This window comes from Rhodnius prolixus, unplaced genomic scaffold (genome assembly GCF_049639745.1).
Source record: "Rhodnius prolixus isolate KJV_2025 unplaced genomic scaffold, Rpr scaffold_13, whole genome shotgun sequence".
Lineage (NCBI taxonomy): Eukaryota > Metazoa > Arthropoda > Insecta > Hemiptera > Reduviidae > Rhodnius > Rhodnius prolixus.
This window is the reverse complement of record NW_027411583.1, coordinates 9,169,167-9,196,223: the sequence shown is the minus strand read 5'-3', so window position 1 is coordinate 9,196,223 and position 27,057 is coordinate 9,169,167. Positions and strand designations below refer to the sequence as shown.

The 27,057-nt window shown below is 33.7% G+C and overlaps 2 protein-coding genes across 4 annotated transcripts in view; both read right to left on the bottom strand.

Annotated features, from left to right (window-relative positions):
- The window catches only part of LOC141448092 (uncharacterized), a 37,486-nt gene extending 11,673 nt beyond the window's left edge, over nucleotides 1–25,813 (bottom strand). Inside the window, exons 1-4 of one of the 3 annotated variants that reach the window (XR_012454843.1) lie at nucleotides 24,865–25,813; nucleotides 22,398–24,303; nucleotides 18,930–22,334; nucleotides 18,368–18,800 (exon numbers count right to left, since the gene is read on the bottom strand). The gene's annotated coding sequence lies outside the window, so the exon portion shown is untranslated. Of the gene's footprint in view, nucleotides 1–18,367; nucleotides 18,801–18,929; nucleotides 22,335–22,397; nucleotides 24,304–24,864 lie in introns of those variants that run through there. The other 2 variants (XR_012454844.1, XM_074116165.1) reach the window with 2 other exon arrangements.
- Nucleotides 121–13,062, bottom strand: LOC141447888 (uncharacterized). Its single transcript, XM_074115795.1, has 4 exons — nucleotides 12,695–13,062; nucleotides 8,597–11,741; nucleotides 7,721–8,012; nucleotides 121–2,683 (listed from the first exon to the last, which is right to left on the bottom strand). Exons 2-4 carry the CDS (start codon nucleotides 11,362–11,364, stop codon nucleotides 683–685), a joined length of 5,061 nt encoding a protein of 1,686 aa, XP_073971896.1. The 5' UTR covers nucleotides 11,365–11,741; nucleotides 12,695–13,062; the 3' UTR covers nucleotides 121–682.
- Nucleotides 25,814–27,057: the final 1,244 nt, after the last annotated feature.

The following is a 27,057-nucleotide window of genomic DNA, read 5'->3' as shown; positions in this document are numbered from 1 at the left end:
AGATATACGCTACTGAAATTACATTAGCTAAATTTGTATGGCTTCTCTCGAGTATGTATTCTCATATGTACTGTCAAATTTGCTTTATTTGCTAAACTTGAACCACATTCGTTACATTTATATGGCTTTTCACCGGTTTGTGTTTGCACATGTGTTCGCAAATGTCCAGCTTGAGTAAAACTATGATTACACTCACTGCATTTATATGGCCTTTCGCCAGTATGTATTCTCATATGTGTCCGCAAATTTCCAAATTGGATGCAATTAAAATTACATTCATTACACTTAAAAGGCTTTGAGACAATATGTGTTTGCACATGTTTTCGCAATTGTCCAGCTCGAGTAAAACTATGATTACACTCACTGCATTTATATGGCCTTTTGCCGGTATGTATTCTCGTATACTTTGCTAAAGCTGTAGCGACTGAAGAACTGTATTTACATTCATTACACTAGTATGGTTTTTTACCAGTGTGTTTTCTTAAATGAACTTTAAAAAGGACAATATCAACATAACTGTAGTTACACTCACTACATTTATATGGCTTCTGTAAACCTGCAAATACTCCGGGGAGCTGGTCGCATTAAAAACGGATGTCATCTTTTCTTTTTTTCCAATCTTTCTGCGTCGAGATCACAATTATCAACATTATTGACACTCAATACAACATTAATGTGGCTTTCACCTGGTATGAATACTGATATGTCTTCGAAAGCTTCCAAGATATGCGCTACTGAAATTACATTCGCTACATTTGTATGGCTTTTTGCCAGTATGTGCTCGCATATGCACTTTTAATGCTCCAGTATTTGTACTACTGTAATCGCATAATTTACACTTATACGGCTTCTCGCTCCTATGTGACCTCATATGTATCTGAAAGCTTGAAGATTGTGAACATCGATAATCACACTCGCTACATTTATATGGCTTCTCTCCAGTATGTATTCTCATATGTACTATCAAATTTGGTTTATTTCTAAAACTTGAACCACATTCGTTACATTTATATGGCTTTTCACCGATATGTGTTCTCATATGCGATCTTAATCGCCCAGCTTGTGAACAACTGTATTTACACTCACTACATTTATATGGCTTCTCGCCAGTATGTGTTCTCATATGAAATTTTAAATTGAAAGCTGATACAGAAGCAAAATTACATTCACAGCATTTAAATGGCTTCTCACCAGTATGTGTTATCATATGCCTTTTCAATTGTCCAGATTGTCTGCCAGAATAATTACATTCATTGCATTTATAAGGCTTATCGCCAGTATGTGTTCTCATATGGTCTTTCAAATGTCCAGATTGTTTGAAAGAATAATTACATTCAATGCATTTATAAGGCTTATCGCCAGTATGTGTTCTCATATGGTCTTTCAAATGTCCAGATTGTTTGAAAGAATAATTACATTCATTGCATTTATAAGGCTTATCGCCAGTATGTGTTCTCATATGGTCTTTCAAATGTCCAGATTGTTTGAAAGAATAATTACATTCAATGCATTTATAAGGCTTATCGCCAGTATGTGTTCTCATATGGTCTTTCAAATGTCCAGATTGTCTGCAAGAATAATTACATTCATTGCATTTATAAGGCTTTTCGCCAGTGTGTGTTCTCATATGACTTTTCAAACCTCCAGATATTTTGCAAGAATAATTACATTCATTGCATTTATAAGGCTTTTCGCCAGTGTGTGTTCTCATATGAAATTTTAAACCAGAATCTGTTGCAGAAGCGAAATTACATTCACAGCATTTAAATGGCTTCTCACCAGTATGTGTTATCATATGCCTTTTCAATTGTCCAGATTGTCTGCCAGAATAATTACATTCATTGCATTTATAAGGCTTATCGCCAGTATGTGTTCTCATATGGTCTTTCAAATGTCCAGATTGTTTGAAAGAATAATTACATTCAATGCATTTATAAGGCTTATCGCCAGTATGTGTTCTCATATGGTCTTTCAAATGTCCAGATTGTTTGAAAGAATAATTACATTCATTGCATTTATAAGGCTTATCGCCAGTATGTGTTCTCATATGGTCTTTCAAATGTCCAGATTGTTTGAAAGAATAATTACATTCAATGCATTTATAAGGCTTATCGCCAGTATGTGTTCTCATATGGTCTTTCAAATGTCCAGATTGTCTGCAAGAATAATTACATTCATTGCATTTATAAGGCTTTTCGCCAGTGTGTGTTCTCATATGACTTTTCAAACCTCCAGATATTTTGCAAGAATAATTACATTCATTGCATTTATAAGGCTTTTCGCCAGTGTGTGTTCTCATATGAAATTTTAAACCAGAATCTGTTGCAGAAGCGAAATTACATTCACAGCATTTAAATGGCTTCTCACCAGTATGTGTTCTCATATGCCTTTTCAAATGGCCAGATTGTTTGCAAGAATAATTACATTCATTGCATTTATAAGGCTTATCGCCAGTGTGTGTTCTCATATGACTTTTCAAATTTCCTGATGATTTGCAAGAATAATTACATTCATTGCATTTATAAGGCTTATCGCCAGTGTGTGTTGTCATATGAAATTTTAAACCAGAACCTGTTGCAGAAGCGAAATTACATTCACAACATTTAAATGGCTTCTCCCCAGTATGTGTTCTGGTGAAGCTAGGCGGGAGTATTCTAAATGTTTTCCTGATAGGGTGTTCCGAACGCTAAGACGATCGTGGAGGTGTACTGGCGGTTCGGTGAAGTATTCCATCCACTATTATTTAATTTGGGGATCAGAGGGAGTAATATGTTTTTGGCTTATTCATTAGCTCTCCACAATCTCCTGTGTTCGGCTTATTCATTAGCTCTTTACAACCTGTTAATTCCAAAATTTTATTGAGTAGTTCAAAATGATGATTTATTCACATTATTTAGCATATTTCTTTAATTAACTAAAGAATAACACACAGATCTAAACTCGTTAAACGAAAATCCTTTCTTTTGAAATTGGTTCCTAACACTCATTTAACATCATAGTCATTTTTCTTCTTTTTATTTTATTATTTGCAATGTAAATTTTATATTTTTGAATATAGTTCTTAAATAAATTAATTATTAAATTACACGTTTGCAAAAAATCGTACTGGATTTGATGATTCTGATCAGTTATATTCTTATGGTAGGTGAATTCCTTTCATAATGCCGACGTTGTTTTGAGGCCTACTTTTTTGCAATTAATCACAGATTTCTGCATCAATTTATAACATAACCCCAATTATTGTATACCGTTCGAAAGGTGATCGTATGTAGATGTTTTTCCTGAATAGTGCACGGATTTTTCATATAAAATGTTTTTGAGAAAAATGAAGTCAAAGTTTTTGGAAAAAATTAGAAACTTGTTATTTCTTATGTTTGGGCCTCAAAGTAAAATACTTAATATTATTATTTTGGAATACAAATTAGCTTATTTAAAAGGAAATTTAACCTTCTTTCTAATGAGCTTATTAAAATAGCTGTAGCTTTAATAGTTTGAGAAATATAGACAACTTTTTGCTAAAAAGTAGTAACACCTTGAAAAAACATAAAATTAAAAATATCTATAAAACGGAGCCGAATCGAGCCATAGTTTATATGGAATTTTTTGTTGCAAATGATGCCCAGAATCGCCTCCCGAAGTTACCGTAGTCTTATGCTGAACACCCTGTATATATATACAAAGCTCTATCTGCGGTTTCATTAAGAGTATGTGAGAGTCGAATTCTATACATTTGCAAAAGCTCTTCTGCGAATATGAAATAAAGGAATTGTGGTCGGTATGATGCCAGGAACTCACAATAACTCTACTTGATTAGAACGAGTTGACTGAAATCCCTATTTAAAAAAAAAGTGATTCCGCACCGCCACAAAAATTTTAGGCTAATTAAAATGCAGATGGTTTGGAACGAGTAAACATAAGAAGAAATGTCACGTAATTTATTAAAATAAATCATTAACTGTTAGCTTTCCCAATTAATAAAATAATAAAACTATATTTCTTTAACAACACATTAAGTACTATCCCTAATTTCCAATTGCTCTGATAAATATAAAATTAACAACGTAACACAAAAAAAGGCTAGTCAAATATAAATTAAAGCAATGCAGTTTTGTCATTATCTAGCTTGACCACTGGATGGTTACCATGAAACTGGAATCATTAAGCAACTCCGGTTCCAATCCCAGCATGTTCATTGGTTAAATCTACTGGAGTTGGTGGAGTTGGTGGAGTTGAATCCGGAGTGATTTAAATCCTTTTGAAACCGGACTCGGTCCATTTTTTCGTTCACTGAATCTAGCCAATAGATCTTCGGTAATCTTCGTGACCCTCTGTCGTAATACTTTTTTTGTAGCTTTTTTTTGTAGGTCCATTTGTTGAGAGTATCTTCAATAGGTACTATCTGAGGTGTTAGTTTATTGGAGAAAACAGGTAAGTTATCGGTAAGTCTTCTAGACATTAGTTGTTCAGAAGGAGATGGCATATCACCAATTGGTGTGTTTCGGTATTGTAGTAATGCTAAATACCATTACTGTTTTGGTAAGCTTTTTCCAAAATATTTTTAACAGTTTGTATAGCTCTTTCCACCATGCCATTTGATTGGGCATAAATAGGGCTGGTTACAATATGTTTGAAATGCCATTTTTTCGAGAAGTATTTAAATTCATAAGCCGTAAATTGAGGACCTCCATCAGTAATTATAACATCCGGAATACCATGACGAGCCATTATAGATTTTATATGAGTTATTACAGGTGCGCTATCTAATTGTTGTAGATGAGCTAATTCCAAAAATTTTGAAAAATAATCTATGACCAATAAATAATGTCTATTAGCTAAGAAAAATATGTCACAACCTAATTATTGCCATGGTCTCGTAGAAATTTCGTGTGGTATCATGGGTTCTTTTCTGTTTGAATTCCTGAAACTTTGTCAACTATCACATTCATCAATTATGTCATTAATCTGTTTCGTCAATCCTGGCCAGAAAATACTGTCTCTTGCAAGAGCTTTTGTTCTTTCTCTTCCTTGGTGGCTCTGATGAAGTCCATTTAACATAGCTTTTCTTAATTTAGTTGAAATTATTATGCGGTCAGATTTATATAATAGGTTATCAATTTCGGTTAGATCTTCTTAATATTTATAATACCTTCTCAAATATTCTGGTACTTGTTGAATATTAGAAGGCCCTTCATTTCTAATCATTTTAGCTACAAGTCTCATTTCTGGATCTTCTGCTATTTCTTTTTTAATTATTTTTATATGGTTGTCTGTCTTTTGTAATCAAACATATTTGTGCTTCTATCTCTGTGTCCATGGTTTTGTCAAAACTTGAGATATCTTCATCCGAAATATTCTCCTCACTATTTCTATAGAGTTGTTTCCCTGGAACATACTTTAAATTTACGATATGTCATAACGTTGAAGTTTTATTAACTTTCTTTGAAGTCGAACAGGACATTGATGAAGGGGTTTTTTAAAGATGGCTAGTAGAGGACGATGATCGGTTTCCACTTCTACTTGTTTGCCAAAAATATATTGCTCGAATCTTTTACAACCAAAGAGAATTGCCAAACATTCCTTATCTATTTGTGCAAAAGCTTTTTGTTGATCATTTATAGATTTTGAAGCAAAGCAACATGGAAGTTCATTCTGTAGTAAACAAGCGGCTAATCCTAACTGTGAGCTATCTACCGATATCTTAGATGGTTTGTTGACATCATAGTACTGTAGTACCGGAGTCTGTGTTAGTAGCTGTTTTATTTTATTAAGGGCGTCTTCAAAAGTTTGATTCCATTCCCAAATCACATTTTCTCTGATAACACTTCTTAATGGTTAATTGATGACAACTGAGGAATAAATCAAGATACATAATTGACTATGCCTAGTCGAAGATAACGCCAACCTCCAAAGGGGGAATTAAAAGTACATAGTTTAGAACTTTCTTCATCTAAAGGTATTACCCGAATATTGTTCGGGAAATATAGAAAATTTATTGTGTTTTGTTAATATAAAGAATAGGCTGGAAAAACGGCCGGAAACCCCTTAGTTCACTGGGGGAAATTTTGCAACAGGAACTGGTGGACGCGGCGACAGAGAGAGAGGGGATAGTCGGCAGTGAGTCTTGAAGGATCTCTCTAGATAAACGGACGTGCCACGTACGGTTGTTACCGGAGTTTTTTTATTTAAAATAGGCGAAACCAGAACTAACCTGCCAGTACACCTACTTGGAGGAGTTCCCCAGGTAGACCACCTCTCGGGGATATAGGGTTAATGCCTACAACATCGTGGACGACCGAAAGTTGCTGCTATTTTGGCCTACGGCAAGCGGAAAACTGCGAAAACAGCACCTGTGGGACTATTTTTTTGTTTAATATTGGCCAATATTTAAATTAGTCGCCCTGTTTTTTAGTTTAGTAAGCTGTATTACTTTTAGCCCTATTTTAAGGAGACAATTGGCTCCCTCATTTTTAGATCATTTTACACTTCTTATTTATTTGTATACATGTCAATTTAGTTATAAATAAATAGTGCATTCCGTTTTTTTATAAATATTTACTTTTATTGTTTTTTATTTGTTATTTTTCTGTATTATTTTTTTAATTGGTGGTTCGCTGTTAACACTAATTTATTTTGCATCATCAGCGTAGCGCTCAACAATTGTCGGTTTTTTTAAAAAATTAATTTCTTTCCTTATTTCTTTTTTTCTCTTCGCGATTTTTGTCCTTTAAGCCGCCCACCCCCTTCAACCACTGAGCGATGTCAGGCTTTGATTATTGCAACCAAATTTTGGGTTAATAAAGGTAATTGCCAGAATCCACTTGATGCAATTTTTTTTTTTTTTTTTTTTTTTTTTTTTTTTTTTTTTTTTTTTTGGCGCATCAACAGCTGAGGTCATTAGCGCCCGGAGCTTTTTCCAGTGCACTGCCGGCCTCCGGACAGTGTTCTCTCGTTACAGACAACACTGTCCATCACCGGACAGTGAGCTGTAAGAAGCTCCTAGGAAGAGAAAATCTAAGGGTCAGCTGCTGGATTCGAACCCGGGACCTCCGCGTGGGAGTCCAGTATGCTAACCTCATAGCTAATCCCTTCCCTTTGATGCAACTATTGTTGAGAAAACTGTTGACCCTGCGAGTTTGGTGGGAATTTCTTCAATTGTTGGAAGTTGATGATGTTCTCTAAGAACCGCTCGATTCAGATCTTCAGGATCCATACAAATTCTTATATCTCCATTTGGTTTTCTTTCCAAGACAATCGAATTGACCCATTCTATTGGTTCTTCCACTTTTTTTATTATCTGTTTTTTTGTTTTTTTTCAAGGTAGGTTAAATCTTTCTCTCAACTTATAATGTAGCGGCAGAGGTATTTTTCTTGCAGGATGTATAACTGGTTCTATATAGGGATCCAAAGTAATGTGATAATGATTCTTCAAACACCCAATACCTTCAAATCTATCTGTATATAATTTTATTAATTTTTCTGCATCAGATTTTTCTACAGTATGTATTCTTTTATTCAAGTTCAATTTTTTACAGGCGTCCAATCCCAAAATTGAATGAGTTTGATTTTATTACAAAACAATTCTAAAGTATGATAATTTTAATGATGTGTTACTGTTAAATTGATCTTTCCTACAACAGTTAATTTTTTCTCCTGAAAATATACTTAATTTCACAGTAGATTGTTCTATTTCTGTGTTATTTAAATTTAAACTTTTGTAAACCTTTAGGCTTAAAATATTAGCCATTGCACCTGTGTCTAGTTTGACCACAATTGGATGTTTGTTGTTAATTTTAATTTCAGTTGACCATTCTTCGTTATTAGATTTGGTTTCTAAATGGGCTATAAAATAATTAGTTTCTTCATCTTCAACAGTCTCAATGTTGTGTATTCGACTTAAGCGATTTGAGCAATATTTTGAAAAATGACCCTTCTGTTTACAGTAATTACAAATTGAATTATACGCTGGACACTTATTGTTGTCATGTATACGTCCACAACGCCTACAGTGTATGCTAGTAGTAGCAGAGTAAACCAAAAATTAAATCAATTAAAATCCAATTGACTTAAACCAAAAGTTAATTTTGATCATAATTAAAATTTTAAAAAAATTAAAAAATTTAATCGCCCAAAATTAGTTGATTAAATTAAATTCACTTTTAATTGAATCGGAATTTAATCTATTAAAATTTTTAATCATAACTCAAAATTAGGATTAAAATTAAAATTACATAAAATGCAAAGAAATGAATTTAAAAACTGCCTCAAAATAAAGATATTTCTTTAAGAACAAAACAAAAAAAAGATTGCACTTCTGATTAGATAGATAATAAATTCGACTAGGTAAGGACCAGTAGTGTAATCTGTAACTTTAGCTGACATGGGTGAGAATGGAATACAGCCTGAGTCGAGAAGAGCACGTCAGAAATCAGAACGAGTTGCTGAGGACAAATTAGGACTCAAAATATACCTGCAAATACTCCGGGGAGGTGGTCGCTTAAAATATGGCTGTCCTCTTTTCTTTTATTCCATCTTATTGCAACGAGATCACCATTATCAACATAATTGACACCCAATACTAAATTCATACGGCTTTCACCTGGTATGAATACTCATATGTTTTCTAAAGTTTCCAAGATATGCGCAACTGAAATTACATTCGCTACATTTGTATGGCTTCTCTCCAGTATGTATTCTCATATGTACTATCAAATTTGCTTTATCTGCAAAACTTGAACCACATTCGTTACATTTATATGGCTTTTCGCCAGTATGTTTTCTCATATGACTTTTTAAATGTCCAGATTGTTTGCAAGAATAATTACATTCATTGCATTTATAAGGCTTCTCGCCAGTATGTGTTCTCATGTGCAATTTTAATCTTCCAGCTTGTAAACAACTGTATTTACACTCACTACAATTATATGGCTTCTCGCCACTATGTGTTCTCATATGGCTTTTCAAATCTCCAGATTGTTTGCAAGAATAATTACATTCATTGCACTTATAAGGCTTCTCGCCAGTGTGTGTTCTCATGTGTATTTGTAAAGATCTATGATCTGAACTTTTGTAGTTGCATTCACTACATTTATATGGCTTTTCACCAGTATGTGTTCTCATGTGCAATTTTAATGTTCCAGATTGTGAACTACTGTATTTACACTCAGTACATTTATATGGCTTCTCGCCAGTATGTGTTCTCATATGGCTTTTCAAATCTCCAGATTGTTTGCAAGAATAATTACATTCATTGCACTTATAAGGCTTCTCGCCAGTGTGTGTTCTCATGTGTATTTGTAAAGATTTATGATCTGCACTTTCGTAGTTGCATTCACTACATTTATATGGCTTTTCACCAGTATGTGTTCTCATGTGCAATTTTAATGTTCCAGCTAGTGAACAACTGTATTTACACTCACTACATTTATAAGGCTTCTCGCCAGTGTGTGTTCTCATATGAAATTTTAAATAAGAAGCTGTTGCAGAAGCGAAATTACATTCGCAGCATTTAAATGGCTTCTCGCCAGTATGTGTTCTCATGTGCAATTTTAAGTTAGAAGCTGATGTAGTAGCGAAATTACATTCACAACATTTAAATGGCTTCTCGCCAGTATGTGTTCTCATGTGCAATTTTAAGTTAGAAGCTGATGTAGTAGCGAAATTACATTCAGAGCATTTAAATGGCTTCTTGCCAGTATGTGTTTTAATGTGTATTTGTAAAGATTTCGGAACTGCACATTTGTAGTTGCATTCACTACATTTATATGGCTTTTCACCAGAATGTGTTCTCATGTGCAATTTAAATCTTCTAGCTTGTGAACATCTGTATTTACACTCAGGACATTTATATGGCTTCTCGCCAGTGTGTGTCCTCATATGATATTTTAAACTAAAAGCTGATGCAGAAGAAAAATTACATTCACAGCATTTAAATGGCTTTTCGCCAGTATGTGTTCTCAAGTGCAATTTTAAATTAGAAGCTGATGTTGTGGCGAAATTACATTCAGAGCATTTAAATGGCTTCTTGCCAGTAAGTGTTTTCATATGTAGTTTCAAATTTTCAGATTGTTTACAAGAATAATTAGTTATATTGCATTTATATGGATTATCGCCATGGTGTGTTCTCATATGGCTTTTCAAATGTGCAGATTGTTTGCAAGAATAATTACATTCATTGCATTTATAAGGATTAACGCCAGTATGTGTTCTCATATGGCTTTTCAAATGTTCAGATTGTTTGCAAGAATAATTACATTCATTGCATTTATAAGGCTTCTCGCCAGTATGTGTTCTCATATGGGTTTTCAAATTTCCAGAATGTTTACACGAATAATCACACTTATCGCATTTATAAGGCTTATCGTCAGTGTGTGTTCTCATATGATTTTTCAAATTTCCAGATATTTTGCAAGAATAATTACATTCATTGCATTTATAAGGTTTATCGCAAGTGTGTGTTCTCATATGATATTTTAAATTACAAGGTGATGCAGAAGTGAAATTACATTCGCAGCATTTAAATGGCTTCTCGCCAGTGTGTATTCTCATATGATATTTTAAATAAGAAGGTGATGCAGAAGCGAAATTACATTCACAACATTTAAATGGCTTCTCGCCAGTATGTGTTCTCGTATGCCTTGCTAAAGCTGTAGCGACTGAACAACTGTATTTACATTCACTACACTTGTATGGTTTCTCGCCAGTATGTGTTCTCATATGGCTTTTCAAATCTCCAGATTGGTTGCAAGAATAATTACATTCACTGCATTTATAAGGCTTATCGGCAGTATGTGTTCTCATATGTTTTTTCAAAGTTCCAGATTGTTTGCAAGAATAATTACATTCATTGCATTTATAAGGCTTCTCGCCAGTGTGTGTTCTCATGTGATTTTGTAAAGTTGTATGATCTGCACATTTGTAGTTGCATTTACTACATTTATATGGCTTTTCACCAGTATGTGTTCTCATATGCCTTTTCAAATGGCCAGATTGTTTGCAAGAATAATTACATTCATTGCATTTATATGGCTTATCGACAGTGTGTGTTCTCATATGCAATTTTAAATTTCCAGAATATTTGCAAGAATAATTACATTCATTGCATTTATAAGGCTTATCGCCAGTATGTGTTCTCATATGCATTTTCAAACTTCCAGATTGTTTGCAAGAATAATTACATTCATTGCATTTATAAGGCTTCTCGCCAGTATGTGTTCTCATATGGCTTTTCAAATTTCCAGATTCTTTGCATGAATAATTACATTCATTGCATTTATAAGGCTTATCGCCACTGTGTAATAGCATATGTTTTTCTAAATCTGGTTTTTTATTGGCTTTATGCTTGCAAACAGTACAATTGTATGACATATTGATTAAAATAGTAAAAACGAATAGAAACAACAACGTCTCAATTCTTTCTTTTAGAGAACAAATAGGGCTGGGGGTCACAATTTCGCAAAAATTAGTCCAAATTTTTTTTTTTTTTTTGCTACCGAGTATCTGAGAAACTCATAACTACATGTTCAGTTTAATGTTTGTTGTCTTGGGTTTAGAAGTGGACTGGTAACTCAAGTTCATGTTCATCCGATGTTAAATGAAGACTGACTTAATACCACTTTACAAACAGAGCACCTAATCTAAGCTAATAGTCTTCAAGCATTTGTTCAGTGAAGTCCTTAAGATGGCCAGTTCAACAGCAAACAATGGACCATTATGTTAGGTGATCCGCAGAGAAAATGTCCAATCTGTAACAGAAAAACTATAAGTAATAATAGCCACTCGTGACATAAGTAGTACTTATTTATTTTTGAGTTTAGGCATTGCGAATATAAAGAATAAAAAGGAATGTAAAAATACTTTCTTACTAAGCGATGCATTGCTTTCATTAATAGGTTAAAGGTAAAACGCGAAAAAAAAAACAATAATGGATAATATATATATATATATGAAATCTCAATCTACAGTTCCATTAAGTGTATATGACCATCAAATTCTATACATTTGCAAAAGATCTTCTGCAAACATGATGCAAGGAACACACAATAACTCTACTTGATCACAACTTTTATTACGTATAATATTCACAAAGTACATAGTTAGTAGTGTAATAATAACATCTGCAATATATTAAAGAAAAAATGGGATTGAATCAAACATAACACCTACTCTCCTGAACAAAATTAAGTTTCAGGGAGGCAAAATTGCTAAGATGTTCTCCCCTGAAAGATGTTTATATAATATTATTGAGAGAACCTATAATGAACGCTAATTACTATAATGAGTACTGTAATACCTTCAAGACAACAGCAAAAATGTCCTAAGAATTTTGAAACGAGTAGAAACAAGATTTATGTAATATTAAAACATTTGTTTGGATGGTGTACGTTTTTGTTCCTTTTTAAAAAAATATCTAAATGGGAGCTGGAAAACAATGATTGGTTACAAATTAACATTTTAAGTTTACAGAATTCTACAACCTGAAACAGACAGGGTAATAAAATACATATCAAAATTATGAGTTTTGATTGCTATGGTCAATTGACGGGCTTGCCACTAAAGTTAGTTTTTTCTTTTTAATTGTAAAATCTTAAAAATTTACGGTTCTGCAGCAGTGATTTGCATTAGTTAATTAATTTGCATCAGTTACGATCGTAGGCGGCCCTATAAAAGACTACTTGAAAAACCATGCTAGAATTACCTGAAAGTAACAAATTCGTTGTGGCCACAGCTTCGGCTGACTTAATGATTATGTATTTATATGTATAATTTTTAATAAATGGCAACTTTAACTTTAACAAATTCGTTAGAATCCCACGAAGACACAAATCTGCTACTAAAAAACTTCTTCTCAAACAAAAACTACTACTTAAAACTTGAACAATTACCACCAGAAGTTGTTTTTAGTTTAACATGCTTAGCTGACAGATAACCAAAATGATATCAGCCGTTGCGTGACCTCGTTTCAGTCATAAAACAAAGGAGGACCTAAAAGTAATTAAATGGTTACTCTAAAGGTTTGGGTAATGAGTGCAAGTAAGAAGAGGAGTTGTTAAGGAATGCTGGCTAGTAGTGATGGGCTATTTGAGCGGACTCGTTCCATTGGAACGAGTCCGATGGTGGAACGAGTTGATTCAAATCCCTATTTTTAAAAAAAGTGATTCCGCCCCGCCCCAAAAAATTTAGGCAAATAAAAATGAAAATGAGGCAGCAGAAGGTTTGGAACGATTAAACATAAGAACAAATGTCACGCAATTTATTATATTATTATATCATTAAATGTTAGCTTTCCCAGTTAATAACAAAACTATATTTCTTTAACACACATTGAGTACTATCCCTAATTTCCAATTGCTCTGATAAATATAAAATTAACAACGTAATACAAATATTAACACAAAAATAGGCTAGTCAAATATAAATTAAAGCAATGCAGTTTTGTCATTATCTAGCTTGACCACTAGAAGACTGGAGTTAACTTACTTCAAGAGTATTCAAGGTAGAGAAACGGAAATGGGTAGGAAATTATTCCATAAAAATTCTAACCCTTCAAAATTATAATTACTCATAATATTTATTAACTAAGAATTGAATATCAAGCTTTTAAAATATTATCTTATTGTTTTACAAAAAGAAAAAGCTGTGTGCTTAATCTTAAACTTAGCGCTGGACACTCTTACTCTCATCTTCATTGGCGTAAGCTTGAACGTGTACATGTCAGCTAGACGGTCAAAGTAAAACTGGGCCAAAATTTAGTATTACCTAACTGGTTTACTTAGTGTAGTATCCCTCCCACTCTATCACCTATTTCACAAACATTCATCGATTGAAAATATTTTTTAGTTAAATATTCGTTTCATTGGAATACAAAAAACATTATAACGCTTTCTTAAGATGATTTGAATTTTTAAAATTTGTTTTTGTCCATTACTCTTATAAAATACGAAGAATTTCAAATAAAATATAATATACAAACACAGAATGATCTAGTGTGCAGGTGGAGTCAGTCGTAGTTTCCATGACAACGGAACCGTTAAACGACTCCGGCCCAGCTCTAGCATTTTCATTGGTTAAATCCACTGGAGTTGGTGGAGTCGAATCCGGAGTGATTTAAATCCTTTTGAAACCGGACTCGTTCCATTTTTTCGTTCACTGAATCTAGCCAATAGAAATTGCTGGAGCTGGAACCGGAGTTGTTTAACGGTTCCATTGCTATGGTAACGAGGACTGACTCCACCTGCATACTAGATCATTGTGTTTGTATATTATATTTTATTTGAAATTCTTCGTATTATATAAGAGTAATGGACAAAAACAAATTTTAAAAATTAAAATCATCTTAAGAAAGCGTTATAATGTTTTTTGTATTCAAATAAAACGAATATTTAACTAAAAATTATTTCCAATCGATGAATGTTTGTGAAATTGGTGATAGAGTGGGAGGGATACTGCAGTAAGTAAACCAATTAGGTAATACTAAATTTTGGCTCAGTGTTACTTTGACTGTCTCACGGTTATGTACACGGTTAAACTTACCCAATGAAGATAAGAATAAGAGTGTCCAGCGCTATGTTAAAGATTAAGCACACAGCTTTTTCTTTTCGTAAGATAATAAGATAATATTTTTAAAGCTTGATATACAAGTCCTAGTAAATAAATATTTCTTTATTTATGAGTAATTATCATTTTGCTTGAAGGGTTAGAATTTTTTTTATGGGAATAATTTCCTACCCATTTCCGTTTCTCTACCTTGGATCCTCTTGAAGCACGTTAACTCCAGTCTTCCAGTGGTCAAGCTAGATAATGACTAAACAGCATTGCTTTAATTTTTATAATTGACTAGTCTATTTTTATGTTAATTTTTGTGTTACGTTGTTAATTTTATATTTATCAGTGCAATTGGAAATTAGGGATAGTACTCAATGTGTGTTAAAGAAATATAGTTTTGTTATTAACTGGGAAAGCTAACATTTAATGATATTTTTTAATAAATTGCGTGACATTTTTACTAATGCATAGGGTAAGTACAGAGACCGGAATCGGTGAACGAGTTGTTGGAATCGATTCCAACCCTGGAACTGATTCAAATCCAACGAGTCCAAAGACGGACTCGTTCTGCCCATCACTACTGGCTAGTCTAACATGTCTTCGAGTAACCTTCTGAACTGTTACATCAAACAAGATTGCTTACTCTTACCTTGCTCAGTTAATGGTGAAATATTCAAAGTAATACAATGTTGAATGTGTCTAATTGAAATATTTCAATGTAAAATGAAGAATGTGCTCGAACGACAAAACGATAACGAATAACGACTGAAATATAAAATATGATACTGACAGAACAAATTTGAAAACTAGTGATTGATAGGTGACTATTCCTCCAAAAATGAAACAAAATTTCCTGCTACTAGTCCTCTGAACTTGAACCATTCAGCACGAAGGATGGCACTTACTTCCTCTACGTAGTATATGTAATTTAAATATTAACCCCAAACATAAGAGTTATGTGTCATTGCATCTATTTCGTTATGTTAAAGATTAAATTTGTCTAAGTCCCTAACAAAGAAACTCACTATTTCAATTTTGGGCAGGAAACAAATTTTTTTTTGAACATATACAAGAGATACAGCAATTCGAAATATGCAGGAAATGCAAAACTTCATCACCTTATATCTCCTTCAAATAAGCTGCTAAGAAGTTGAAATTATGTACAAATGTAGAGGTAAATGAGTACTATAATTGTACACATTTTCGCTGGATTTACTTTAATAAGGCAGGAGATACAGCTATTCGAAATATGAAGTAAATGCAAAACTTCATCACCTTATATCTACTTCAAAAATGCTGATAAAAAGTTGGAATTATGTACAAATGCTGCTAAGAAGTTGTAATTATGTACAAATGTAGAGGCAAATAAGTACTATAATTGTACACATTTTCGCAGGATTTACTTTAATGAGGCAGGAGATACAGCAATTCGAAATATGTTTTCAAATTTTTCAACCCTGGTGCTGTATCTTTATTTTTGGTAGAGTTACGGCCAAAAACCTAATTGAGGTTTCATAAGGACCACTGGTTTTGACAATGATTATGAAAACTATATAAAAAAATGTGAAAAATGCTGTTAACTTCGTTTCGATATCCCTATTTGTCGAGATATTTAAGATCAAAAATTACTATTTTATCTATTCCGTGATCTGTTTTCAATATTAATTTTCCAACAGAAATACACGTTTTGGGAGGTCCTCTGACTGCGAAAAATGTTATTTGTGACGCAAAGAACAAAAAAAATAATAATTGAAGATTTTAAAGAATGTAGAGAATGTAATGGTTGTAGGAGAATCAGGATAAATTTGTTTTGTTATCAAATATAAGCAATCATCACATCATTTTAATGTATCTCTTATGCAAGACTTCTTGGCCTATGATTACGGTGAGAATATCTTGCCAGGGAGGAGTGGGTGTTGGTCTAGTGTCATGAGCGTGGTTTTATAAGTGGGAGATCCCAGTTCGAATCCCGCGGGTGCAGTCATTCACAATACTTAATACATCATAACAATTTTTTAAATAAAATGTAGTCATACGTGGGATTCGAACTGGGGACCTTCCACTTACAAAGCCACGCTCTTGACCATTAAACCAACACCCTGGCAAGATATTCTTACCGTAATCAGAAGTCTTGCGTACGGGGTATATTAACATTATGTGATGATTGCTATTATTTGATGATAAAACATATTTATTCTGATTCACCCTTAACCATCACACTACACTACATTCATTAAAATTTTCAATTATTATTATTTTTGTTCTTTGCCTCACAAATAACATTTTTCGCAGTCAGAGGACCTCCCAAAACGTGTATTTCTGTTGGAAAATTAATATTGAAAACCGTTCACGAGTTGATAAAATAGTAACTTTGATCTTAAATATCTCGACAAATATTAGGGATATCGAAACAGGGTTAACGTCATTTTTCACAGGTTTTTTAAGTAGTTTTCATAATCATAGTCAAAACCGGTGGTCCTTATAAAACCCCAATTAGGTTTTTGCCCGTTACTCCACCAAAAATAAAGATACAGCATCGAGGGTGGAAAATTTGAAAACTAGACCCAAAAAAACATATAGTTTACTTCGTGGGTTTTTTTGAAATTCCGCTTTTCTAAAAAGTTATTTGCGATTGGTGCGTTTTAAATGGATCACCCTGTATATGTTATGTAATAAACTTCATAGATAATGTTCTGCCTAAAAGGCGAATTGATTTTTTTTTTTTACCTAATACCATCACTACTAACTATAATAGTAATAGTAGAAAGTTAGAGTAGGAATTAGCTGAGTGGTAAGCGAATGCTGGATTCCAACGCGGAGATCAAAGTTTGAATCCAGGGGTTAGCCTTTAGATTTTCTCTTCCTAGGAACATCTTACAGCTCACTGTACGGTGAGGGACATTGTTGTCATTATGACAGAACATTGTCTGGTGCACTGAAAAATGCCCCAGGCGCCAATAATCTTGCTGTTGACGCGCCTTAAATACAAAATATAAATAATGGCAAGTTCATTCCTTTGTACGTATTTGAGAAAAAAAAGTATGAAGTTAATTCTCCCAAAAATCATCTTCAATAGCGGCAATAGTCAAAACAATATACCAAGTTTAAGCTTCTGTAATTAGGATAATTTCTTCATAGAACTTGATCTATATTTTTTTTTTTTATTACAGACATTCAAAATTTGGCAGATTCTAGGTCAACTTTACTTAAATTAATTAGTACACTGAGTGCACTTTCTACTAGGATGGAAACTGCTGAAAGTTCAAACGTTAGGTTCGTTATGGTATCAAAAATGAAACGTGACAACTCAATGTTTCTTTATGGCCATTTTCTCAAAATAAAAGCAGTAGGGGCCAATTATCTCGATAAATATATAATTAATAATTACATATAGAGTTAATAGTCAAGAAATATGCATTAATCTAATTATTTAAACCAATCAGCAATCAGTTGCATTTTACAGCGATGGTACACCGTCGTCACAGTAATTCCATTAATTAGTTGAAACTGATGTTATATTATTCCAAAAGACCATTTGTGATTTGCGAACATTTAATTGTTAATACTTTACTTATTCAACGAAATAATGAACTTAAAATAAATTCTTTCAATCTTGATTAGAATCAATTTGATAAATATTATCAATTTAATTATTTATTTCTTTAATTCTAACATTTGAGTGTTCGTAAAATTATCCAAATCATATCATTCATGCAATATTTCCATGGTATTTGATTAGATATTAACTCTTGCCTTGTTTCCAATCGTACACGATCAATTATGAAATTTACTCAAACTTATCGGGAAAAATATCAGTTCCATTACAGAATTACAGTAATTGCACTAACATTTATATGGCATACACTTATAATTCTTTGCAAATCATAGTTTGTTTGAGATGTATATTGGCAAACACTGCAATGGTATGTGATCTTGATTAAATAAATGAAAACAGGTGATTACCGCAAGATTTACTTCGTGAAGAGGCAAGCGCAGAGCCTTAATGATCGTCCCAGCTGTTACGATGAAAAAATCAAACATCACAATTATTCTATAAGCCTTTCATTGTCTAATTTCCAAAGCTTCAGCAAAAATAAACAGTGCTGTCTGTTGGTTTAACAATTGACTTGCCTGTAAAGCACATAGTCTGCGTAAATAGCCAGGCTCTATCCATTGTATAGTATGGTCCTTAACATGCACAGCGCAACTGGAAACAATGCTACACTAAGTTACTTTAACCGAGAGAGATCATTTCCAATCTGTAATAGAAATGCAATAAACAAATTTATTTCGCTACAGATGGAAATCATTCACAAATAACTTGAATAGTTTTATACACCTTAGTTGGGACATGGTAAATATTAATAATGAAAAGAATGTAAAAATACCTCTTCATACAGAGCTGCACTACTAACTAAAGATTAAGTACCAGATGGTGCAACAAGGCCTCCAATCAGACAGGCTTCATCATGTCTCTATAGTGTGCCAATCTATCGCAGCTACAGTTTGCTTCTGTTACGGTATCTACTTAACACTAAGCCTGAATTAAGCTTCTTTTTATTTCTTTTTTTTTTACCGTACCTATTAAAAGGAGGCTGTTACGCCACCCTCAGCTCACGAGGAGGCCAGCTCAGTGGTGACAGGGAGTGTAAGGAGGGAAGGGGAGATAAAGGAAGTAAAGAGGAATCGGAGATATAATGAATAATAACAACAAAGTATTAATAATAATAATAATTGAAATTAGGGAAGGGATTAGCTATGAGGTTAGCATACTGGACTCCCACGCGGAGGTCCCGGGTTCGAATCCAGCAGCTGACCCTTAGATTTTCTCTTCCTAGGAGCTTCTTACATCTCACTGTCCGGTGATGGACAGTGTTGTCTGTAACGAGAGAACACTGTCCGGAGGCCGGCAGTGCACTGGAAAAAGCTCCGGGCGTTAATAACCTCAGCTGTTGATGCGCCAAAAAAATAAAATAAAATAATTGAAATTAAAATAATAATGCTTATAAATAAATCAGATTAGAATAAAAAAATTAGCTACCTAGTAACCGCTCACCAGTAAGCGAACCCGTGTTGTGCGACCCTATAGGCCGATACTCGAACCAGGCAGCCACACTAATATTCTACTAAATATTTAAATTCCATATACCTACATGTGCTGTTGTTGCTAGGAGAGGTTCAAATAAAAGATTCAGGGTTAAGAAAATACTTATTATTGTTCACAAAACCAAAAAGTCTCTTTACAAAAAAAATACCAAAACAAACACTACTTAATGCTAAATTTAGGGTAACGAAATAAGAAGTGAACTTGATTGATAAAGTTATGAAAAAAAATTGTCATTAATACAACACGAGAACTAGTCCCACTCTTAACAAAATTGTCTCACCTACATCAACCCCAGCCCTGGTTTTGATATCAATCGGCACCTCTCTTCAGTCTTCTTATTAGAAGGTCACCACAGCTCAGGCGCTATTCCGTCCTCCTCCCCTGCGAGAAGTAGAGATTCTTCGCTTGCCGAATATCCTTCTCACCCAGAATTGTGCGGCCAAATTCCGCCTGGGTGATTTCTTTATCTTCCAATTTGTTTTGGGACTCAACCAAAACGGTACAGCCTCCAATTCACCACTCGTATTATTTTTTTCCCGATCGCCTCAGTCTCTTCCAAATGTTACTCAGGTCGCTTATCTTTTTCCGCTGCCCTCTTCACACCACCATGTGCTCCTCATGTATAATTCCATTAACACATTCTTTATTTCTCTTAAATTTCCTAGGCTTATTTTCTTACTCCCCGATTTTACCTGACTCTCACTAACTAAACCGCACAAAATCCAGAAATAATTACAATCATACTGTAAAAATTATTTTCTTATGGAAAAGCTGTTACATTGTAACAAGGCAAGGAAAATTATAAACAATTGTAAATAATTATATAGTAACTTTAAATAGTTTTTTATTTTATTTAAATACACGATTCATAAAGAACAATGTTATTCACATTTAGTAAAATCCGACATTACAGTGTAGATCGATCGACCAAATTGAATGTTTGAAAAAACAAAAACACCTTAAAGGCTTTGAGCAGTATGTGTTAGCACATGTTTTCGCAAATGTGCAGCTCGAGTAAAACTATGATAACACTCACTGCATTTATGTGGCTTTTCGCCGGTATGTATTCTCGTATGCTTTGCTAAAGCTGACGCGACTGAACAACTGTATTTACATTCACTACACGTGTATGGTTTTTCACCAGTATGTGTTCTCATGTGAACTTTTATACTTTGAGCAAGTGAACAACTAAAATTGCAAACACTACACTTATAAGGCTTTTCACCAGTATGTGTTCTCATGTGCAATTTTAATGTTCCAGCGTGTGTACAACTGTATTTACATTCACTACATTTAAATGGCTTCACGCCAGTGTGTGATCTCATGTGTATTTTTAATGTTCCAGCTTGTGAAGAACTGTATTTACACTCACTACATTTAAATGGCTTCTCGCCAGTATGTGTTCTCATATGGCTTTTCAAATGTCCAGATTGATTGCAAGAATAATTACATTCATTGCATTTATAAGGCTTATCGCCAGTATGTGTTCTCATATGGCTTTTCAAATATTCAGATTCTTTGCAAGAATAATTACACTCACTGCATTTATAAGGCTTATCGCCAGTGTGTGTTGTCATATGTCTTTTCAAATATTCAGATTGTTTGCAAGAATAATTACATTCATTGCATTTATAAGGCTTATCGTCAGTATGTGTTATCATATGTCTTTTCAAACCTCCAGATATTTTGCAAGAATAATTACATTCACTGCATTTATAAGGCTTATCGCCAGTGTGTGTTGTCATATGCCTTTTCAATTGTCCAGATTGTTTGCAAGAATAATTACATTCATTGCATTTATAAGGCTTCTCGCCAGTATGTGTTCTCATGTGCAATATTAATGTTCCAGGTTGTGAACAACTGTATTTACACTCACTACATTTAAATGGCTTCTCACCAGTGTGTTTTCTCATATGAAATTTTAAATTAGTAGCTGATGTAGTAGCGAAATAACATTCACTGCATTTAAATGGCTTCTCGCCAGTATGTGTTCTCATGTGTATTTGTAAAGATTTATGATCTGCACTTTTGTAGTTGCATTCACTACATTTATAAGGCTTCTCGCCAGTGTGTATTCTCATGTGCAATTTGAATGTTGCAGCGTGTGAACAACTGTATTTACACTCACTACATTTGAATGGCTTCTCGCCAGTATGAGTTCTCATATGCCTTTTCAAATTTCCAGATTCTTTGCAAGAATAATTACATTCACTGCATTTATAAGGCTTATCGCCAGCGTGTAATAGCAAATGTTTCTCTAAATCAGCTTTTTCACTAGCTTTATGCTTGCAAACAGGACAATTGTATGACATAGTGATTAAATCAGTAAAAACGAATAGAAACAGCTACGCCTTAATTCTTTCTTTTAGAGAACAAACAGGGCTGGAGGTCACAATTTCGCAATGATTAGTCCACTTTTTTCTTTTTTTGCCAGCGAATATCTGCGAACCTCATAAGTTCATGTTCAGTTTAAAGTTTGTTGTCTTGGGTTTAGAAGTCGACTGGTAACTCAAGTTGATGTTCATCCGATGTAAAATGAAGAATGACTTAATATCACTTTTCAAACAGAGCCCCTAATCCTCGCTAATGGTCTTCACGCATTTGTTCAGTGAAGTCCTTAAAATGGCCAGTTCAACAGCCAACAATGAACTATTATGTTAGGCTATCCGCAATGAAAATGTCCTATCTGTAACAGAAAAGCCATAAGTAGTAACAGCCACTCTTATGGAAGTGACTTACTAGTGCTTACCTTATTTTGGAGCTTCGGCATTAGGAAGATTAAGAATAAAAAGGAATGTAAAAAACTTTCTTACTAAGCGATGAATTGCTTTCATTAATAGATTGAAGGTAATACGGGGGAAAAAAAAATAATAATGGATAATATACAAGGTGTTCATTTTAAGACGGCTCAAATGCATTTCATGCTTAAACGGTTAATCTGAGCCAAAAATGGTAGAGGAAAAATTTGTTGCCCGTCACCACTAGTTTCAGAATATGTGACTTGATTTTCGATTCCTGCCCGCATACGCGACTGACGCGCGACCAAATGTGAGGGTTCGCAGTTGACCCCCATTTTTATATACACCGTTTTAAAGAGTATAAAAAGTTATGAAAGAAACCGGAAACCGCAATTCGATATCTTCAAAAATAAAGGTGCTAGGTCATTTCAAAATCTGGTATTTATTAATCATATTTCAATTTTTTAACTTGTTAACAAAGAGAAAGAAGAGCACGCGGTAGGTCATTTTTATGTATTTTTTCATCCTCTTTCTACTAAAAATATTGCCAATGCAGTAAAGCTAGTATTTTTCTTAATATCGGGAAATAAGTCGTTTTTCGGGTGATTTTCCTAAGAAAAATCAAATGTTAAGAGCTTTAGATGTTCTCAAGCATATACAAAATGGCTAAAAATTAATTTTACATCTGTTACAAACAAGAAGGTTTATTAATTATTGGGTAATTTTGAGAGAGTTGCGTTTAATTACCAAAAAAAGTGGAAACCTCCTGCCAGAAATTTAAGTAATCAATATCTTTCATGTAAAGGATCAAACTTATTCCTTAATTTATCAAGTAATGCACTTTACTTAACGTGTGAAGCATGTACTGTGCCTTCAAGGTGCCTCCTCAGATACAGAAAACAGTTGATAACCTCAAGGCTAACCTGGCTTGCGAGCCAGTGAAGGCTCCTTTGAAGGCACAGTACATGCTTCACAAATTAAGTAAAGTGCATTTTTTAATTTTAATTTTTTAAACATAATTAACACAAATCTTAGGGAATAAAATTACTTTATTTAAACTACTTGAACACAAATTTAATATATAGAAGAAAAAAAAATTCCTTTTGTTATTTCTTCTTTTGCTACCATTTTTGTTTCTTTGGAGTCTGTGACTTCCAGGATAGAGGCTGTCTAACCGGGCGTCCACTGGAGGATGAAATAAATCGCCCACCGATTCATCCTCGCTTTCATTTGGTTCTTCCACTACACTTTTAACTTCTTCTCCTCCCAACTTTTCCATTTCAAACTCTACTCCCTGAGATACAATTTGCTCTTTTCTGGCTCCCTCAGATTCTTCTTCTAATATATTTTCTCCTATTAATTTTGGTATTTTCCGTAAAAATCTCCTATTACGTACGAGCATTCTTCCTTCTTGCATTCGAACTTTGTAGGATTTTGGTGTTTCAGCCTTTGATTCTATCTGTCGAGGATCCCACTCTTACTGTCTCTGAACCATTACTCTTTGTTTATTTTGCAATGCCGGTCATCTTCGTGACCCTCTGTCGTAATATTTCTTTTGTTGCTTCTTTTTGTATGTCAATTTGTTGAGAGTATCTTCAATAGGTACTATCTGAGGTGTTAGTTTATTGGAATATACAGGTAAGTTATCGTTAAGTCTTCAAGACATTAGTAGTTCAGAAGAAGATGGCATGTCACCAATTGGTGTGTTTTGGTATTGTAGTAATGGTAAATACATATCATTATTGTTTCGGTTAGCTTTTTTCAAAATATTTTTAACAGTCTCTATAGCTCTTTCCACCATGCCATTTGATTGGGCATAAGTAGGGCTGGTTACAATATGTTTGAAATCCCATTTCTTCGAGAAGTATTTAAATTCATAAGCCGTAAATTGAGGACCTCCATCAGTAATAATAACATCTGCAATATATTAAAGAAAAAATGGGATTGAATCAAACATAACACCTACTCTCCTGAACAAAATTAAGTTTCAGGGAGGAAAAATTGCTAAGATGTTCTCCCCTGAAAGATGTTTATATAATAATAAAAAACAATTATTGAGATGAACCTATAATGAGTACTGTAATACCTTCAAGACAACAGCAAAAATGTCCTAAGAATTTTGAAACGAGTAGAAACAAGATTTATGTAATTTTAAAACATTTGTTTGGATGGTGTACGTTTTTGTTCCTTAAAAAAAAAAATCTAAATGGGAGCTGGAAAACAATGATTGGTTACAAATTAACATTTTAAGTTTACAGAATTCTACAACCTGAGACAGATAGGGAAATAGAATACATATCGAAATTATGAGTTTTGATTGCTATGGTCAATTGACGGGCGTGCCACTAGAGTTAGTTTTTTCTTTTTAATTGTAAATTCTTAAAAATTTACAGTTCTGCAGCAGTGATTTGCATTAGTTAATTCTACGATCGTACGCGGCCCTATAAAAGACTACTTGAAAAACCATGCAAGTATTACCTGAAAGTAACAAATTCCTTGGAATCCCACGAAGACACAAACCTTCTACTAAAAAACTTCTTCTCAAACAAAAACTACTTCTTAAAACTAGAACAATCACCACCAGAAGTTGTTTTTAGTTTAACATGCTTAGCTGACAGATAACCAAAATGATATCAGCCGTTGCGTGATCTCGTTTCGGTCATAAAACAAAGGAGCACCTAAAAGTAATTAAATGGTTACTCTAAGTCTAAAGGTTTGGGTAATGAGTGCAAGTAAGAAGAGGAGTTGTTAAGGAATGCAGGCTAGCCTAACATGTCTTCGAATAACCTTCTGAACTGTTACATCAAACAAGATTGCTTACTCTTACCTTGCTCAGTTAATGGTGAAATATTCAAAGTAATACAATGTTGAATGTTTCTAATTGAAATATTTAAATGTAAAATGAAGAATGCATTTTAAATAGTAACCCCAAACTTAAGAGTTATGTGTCATTGCATCTATTTTGTTAAGTTAAAGATTAAATTTGTCTAAGTCCCTAACAAAGAAACTCACTATTTCAATTTTGGGCAGGAAACAAATTTTTTTTGGAACATATACAAGAGATACAGCAATTCGAAATATGAAGGAAATGCAAAACTTCATCACCTTATATCTCCTTCAAATAAGCTGCTAAGAAGTTGAAATTATGTACAAATGTAGAGGTAAATGAGTACTATAATTGTACACATTTTCGCTGGATTTACATTAATAAGGCTGGAGATACACCAATTCGAAATATGAAGGAAATGCAATACACCCAAACTTTATATTGCCTTATATCTCCTTCCAAAATGCTGATAAAAAGTCGGAATTATGTACAAATGCTGCTAGTTAGTTGGAATTGATTACAATTGTAGAAACAAACGAGAACTATAATTGTACATATTTTCGCAGGATTTACTTTAATAAGACAGAAGATACAGCAATTCCAAATATGAAGGAAATGAAAAACTCCTAAACTTTAATTTTGTTTCATTAAATTTTTTTTTGCAAGCAGTAAGTGCTTAGTTCGTTAACTTTTTTTCCATGAATTTTTAATTTGTTGACTATTAACTAAAATTGATTGTTTTTTTTTCCTCAAATAATTATTACAGAAGACATGACAGATCCAGCTGCCCAGTCATTTGTCTGGATCAGTAAGTGGGTGTATTATTCACGTCCGTCAAGTTGGTATGGCCACCAACGAGTTTTTTAACCAAATTTCGCACATCGTTTGTGCCGCGTTTGTGCCGGCGATTCACCAAGTTTCATCGTTTGTGCCGCTAAATTACGGAAGTTATTAGCAAAACAAAGTGGCCATACCAACTTGACGTCAAGTTAGTATGGCCACCTCTTTATTTTCAACTTTTTAAAATTTTCTCTGCACCAATCGTTTGTGCCGCGTTTGTGCCGGCGATTCACCAAATTTTGTCGTTTGTGCCGCTAAATTACGGAAGTTATTAGCAAAACAAAGTGGCCGTACCAACTTGACGTCAAGTTGGTATGGCCACTTTTTATTTTTGAGTTTTTCGAAAATTTCTTCTTACCATTCGTTTGTGCCGCGTTTGTGCCGGCGATTCACCAAATTTTGTCGTTTGTGCCGCAAAATTACGGAAGTTATTAGCAAAACAAAGTGGCCGTACCAACTTGACGTCAAGTTGGTATGGCCACTTTTTATTTTTAAGTTTTTCGAAAATTTCTTTTTACCATTCGTTTGTGCCGCGTTTGTGCCGGCGATTCACCAAATTTTGTCGTTTGTGCCGCAAAATTACGGAAGTTATTAGCAAAACAAAGTGGCCGTACCAACTTGACGTCAAGTTGGTATGGCCACTTTTTATTTTTTGAGTTTTTTAAAAATTTCTTTTTACCATTCGTTTGTGCCGCGTTTGTGCCGGCGATTTACCAAATTTCAGCATTATAGCTTAAAAATTAAAAAAGATATTAAAGAAAACTTTTCCTCGCACTGAGCGCACCACAGCGGCAACTTACCTCACTAACACTTATTTACGAATTTCATCAAAAAAACATATCAAACACAGCAAATATTAGTACTTTTCTTTTACCTACAACATTAGAAATAACTAATTTATTAAAATCAAAAGATTTTTCGTTTGTGCCGCGTTATTTAGCGAGATATTCGCGTGTCAACTTATTATGAGAAAAATTGACATAACTATTTAATTTTTGAATTTT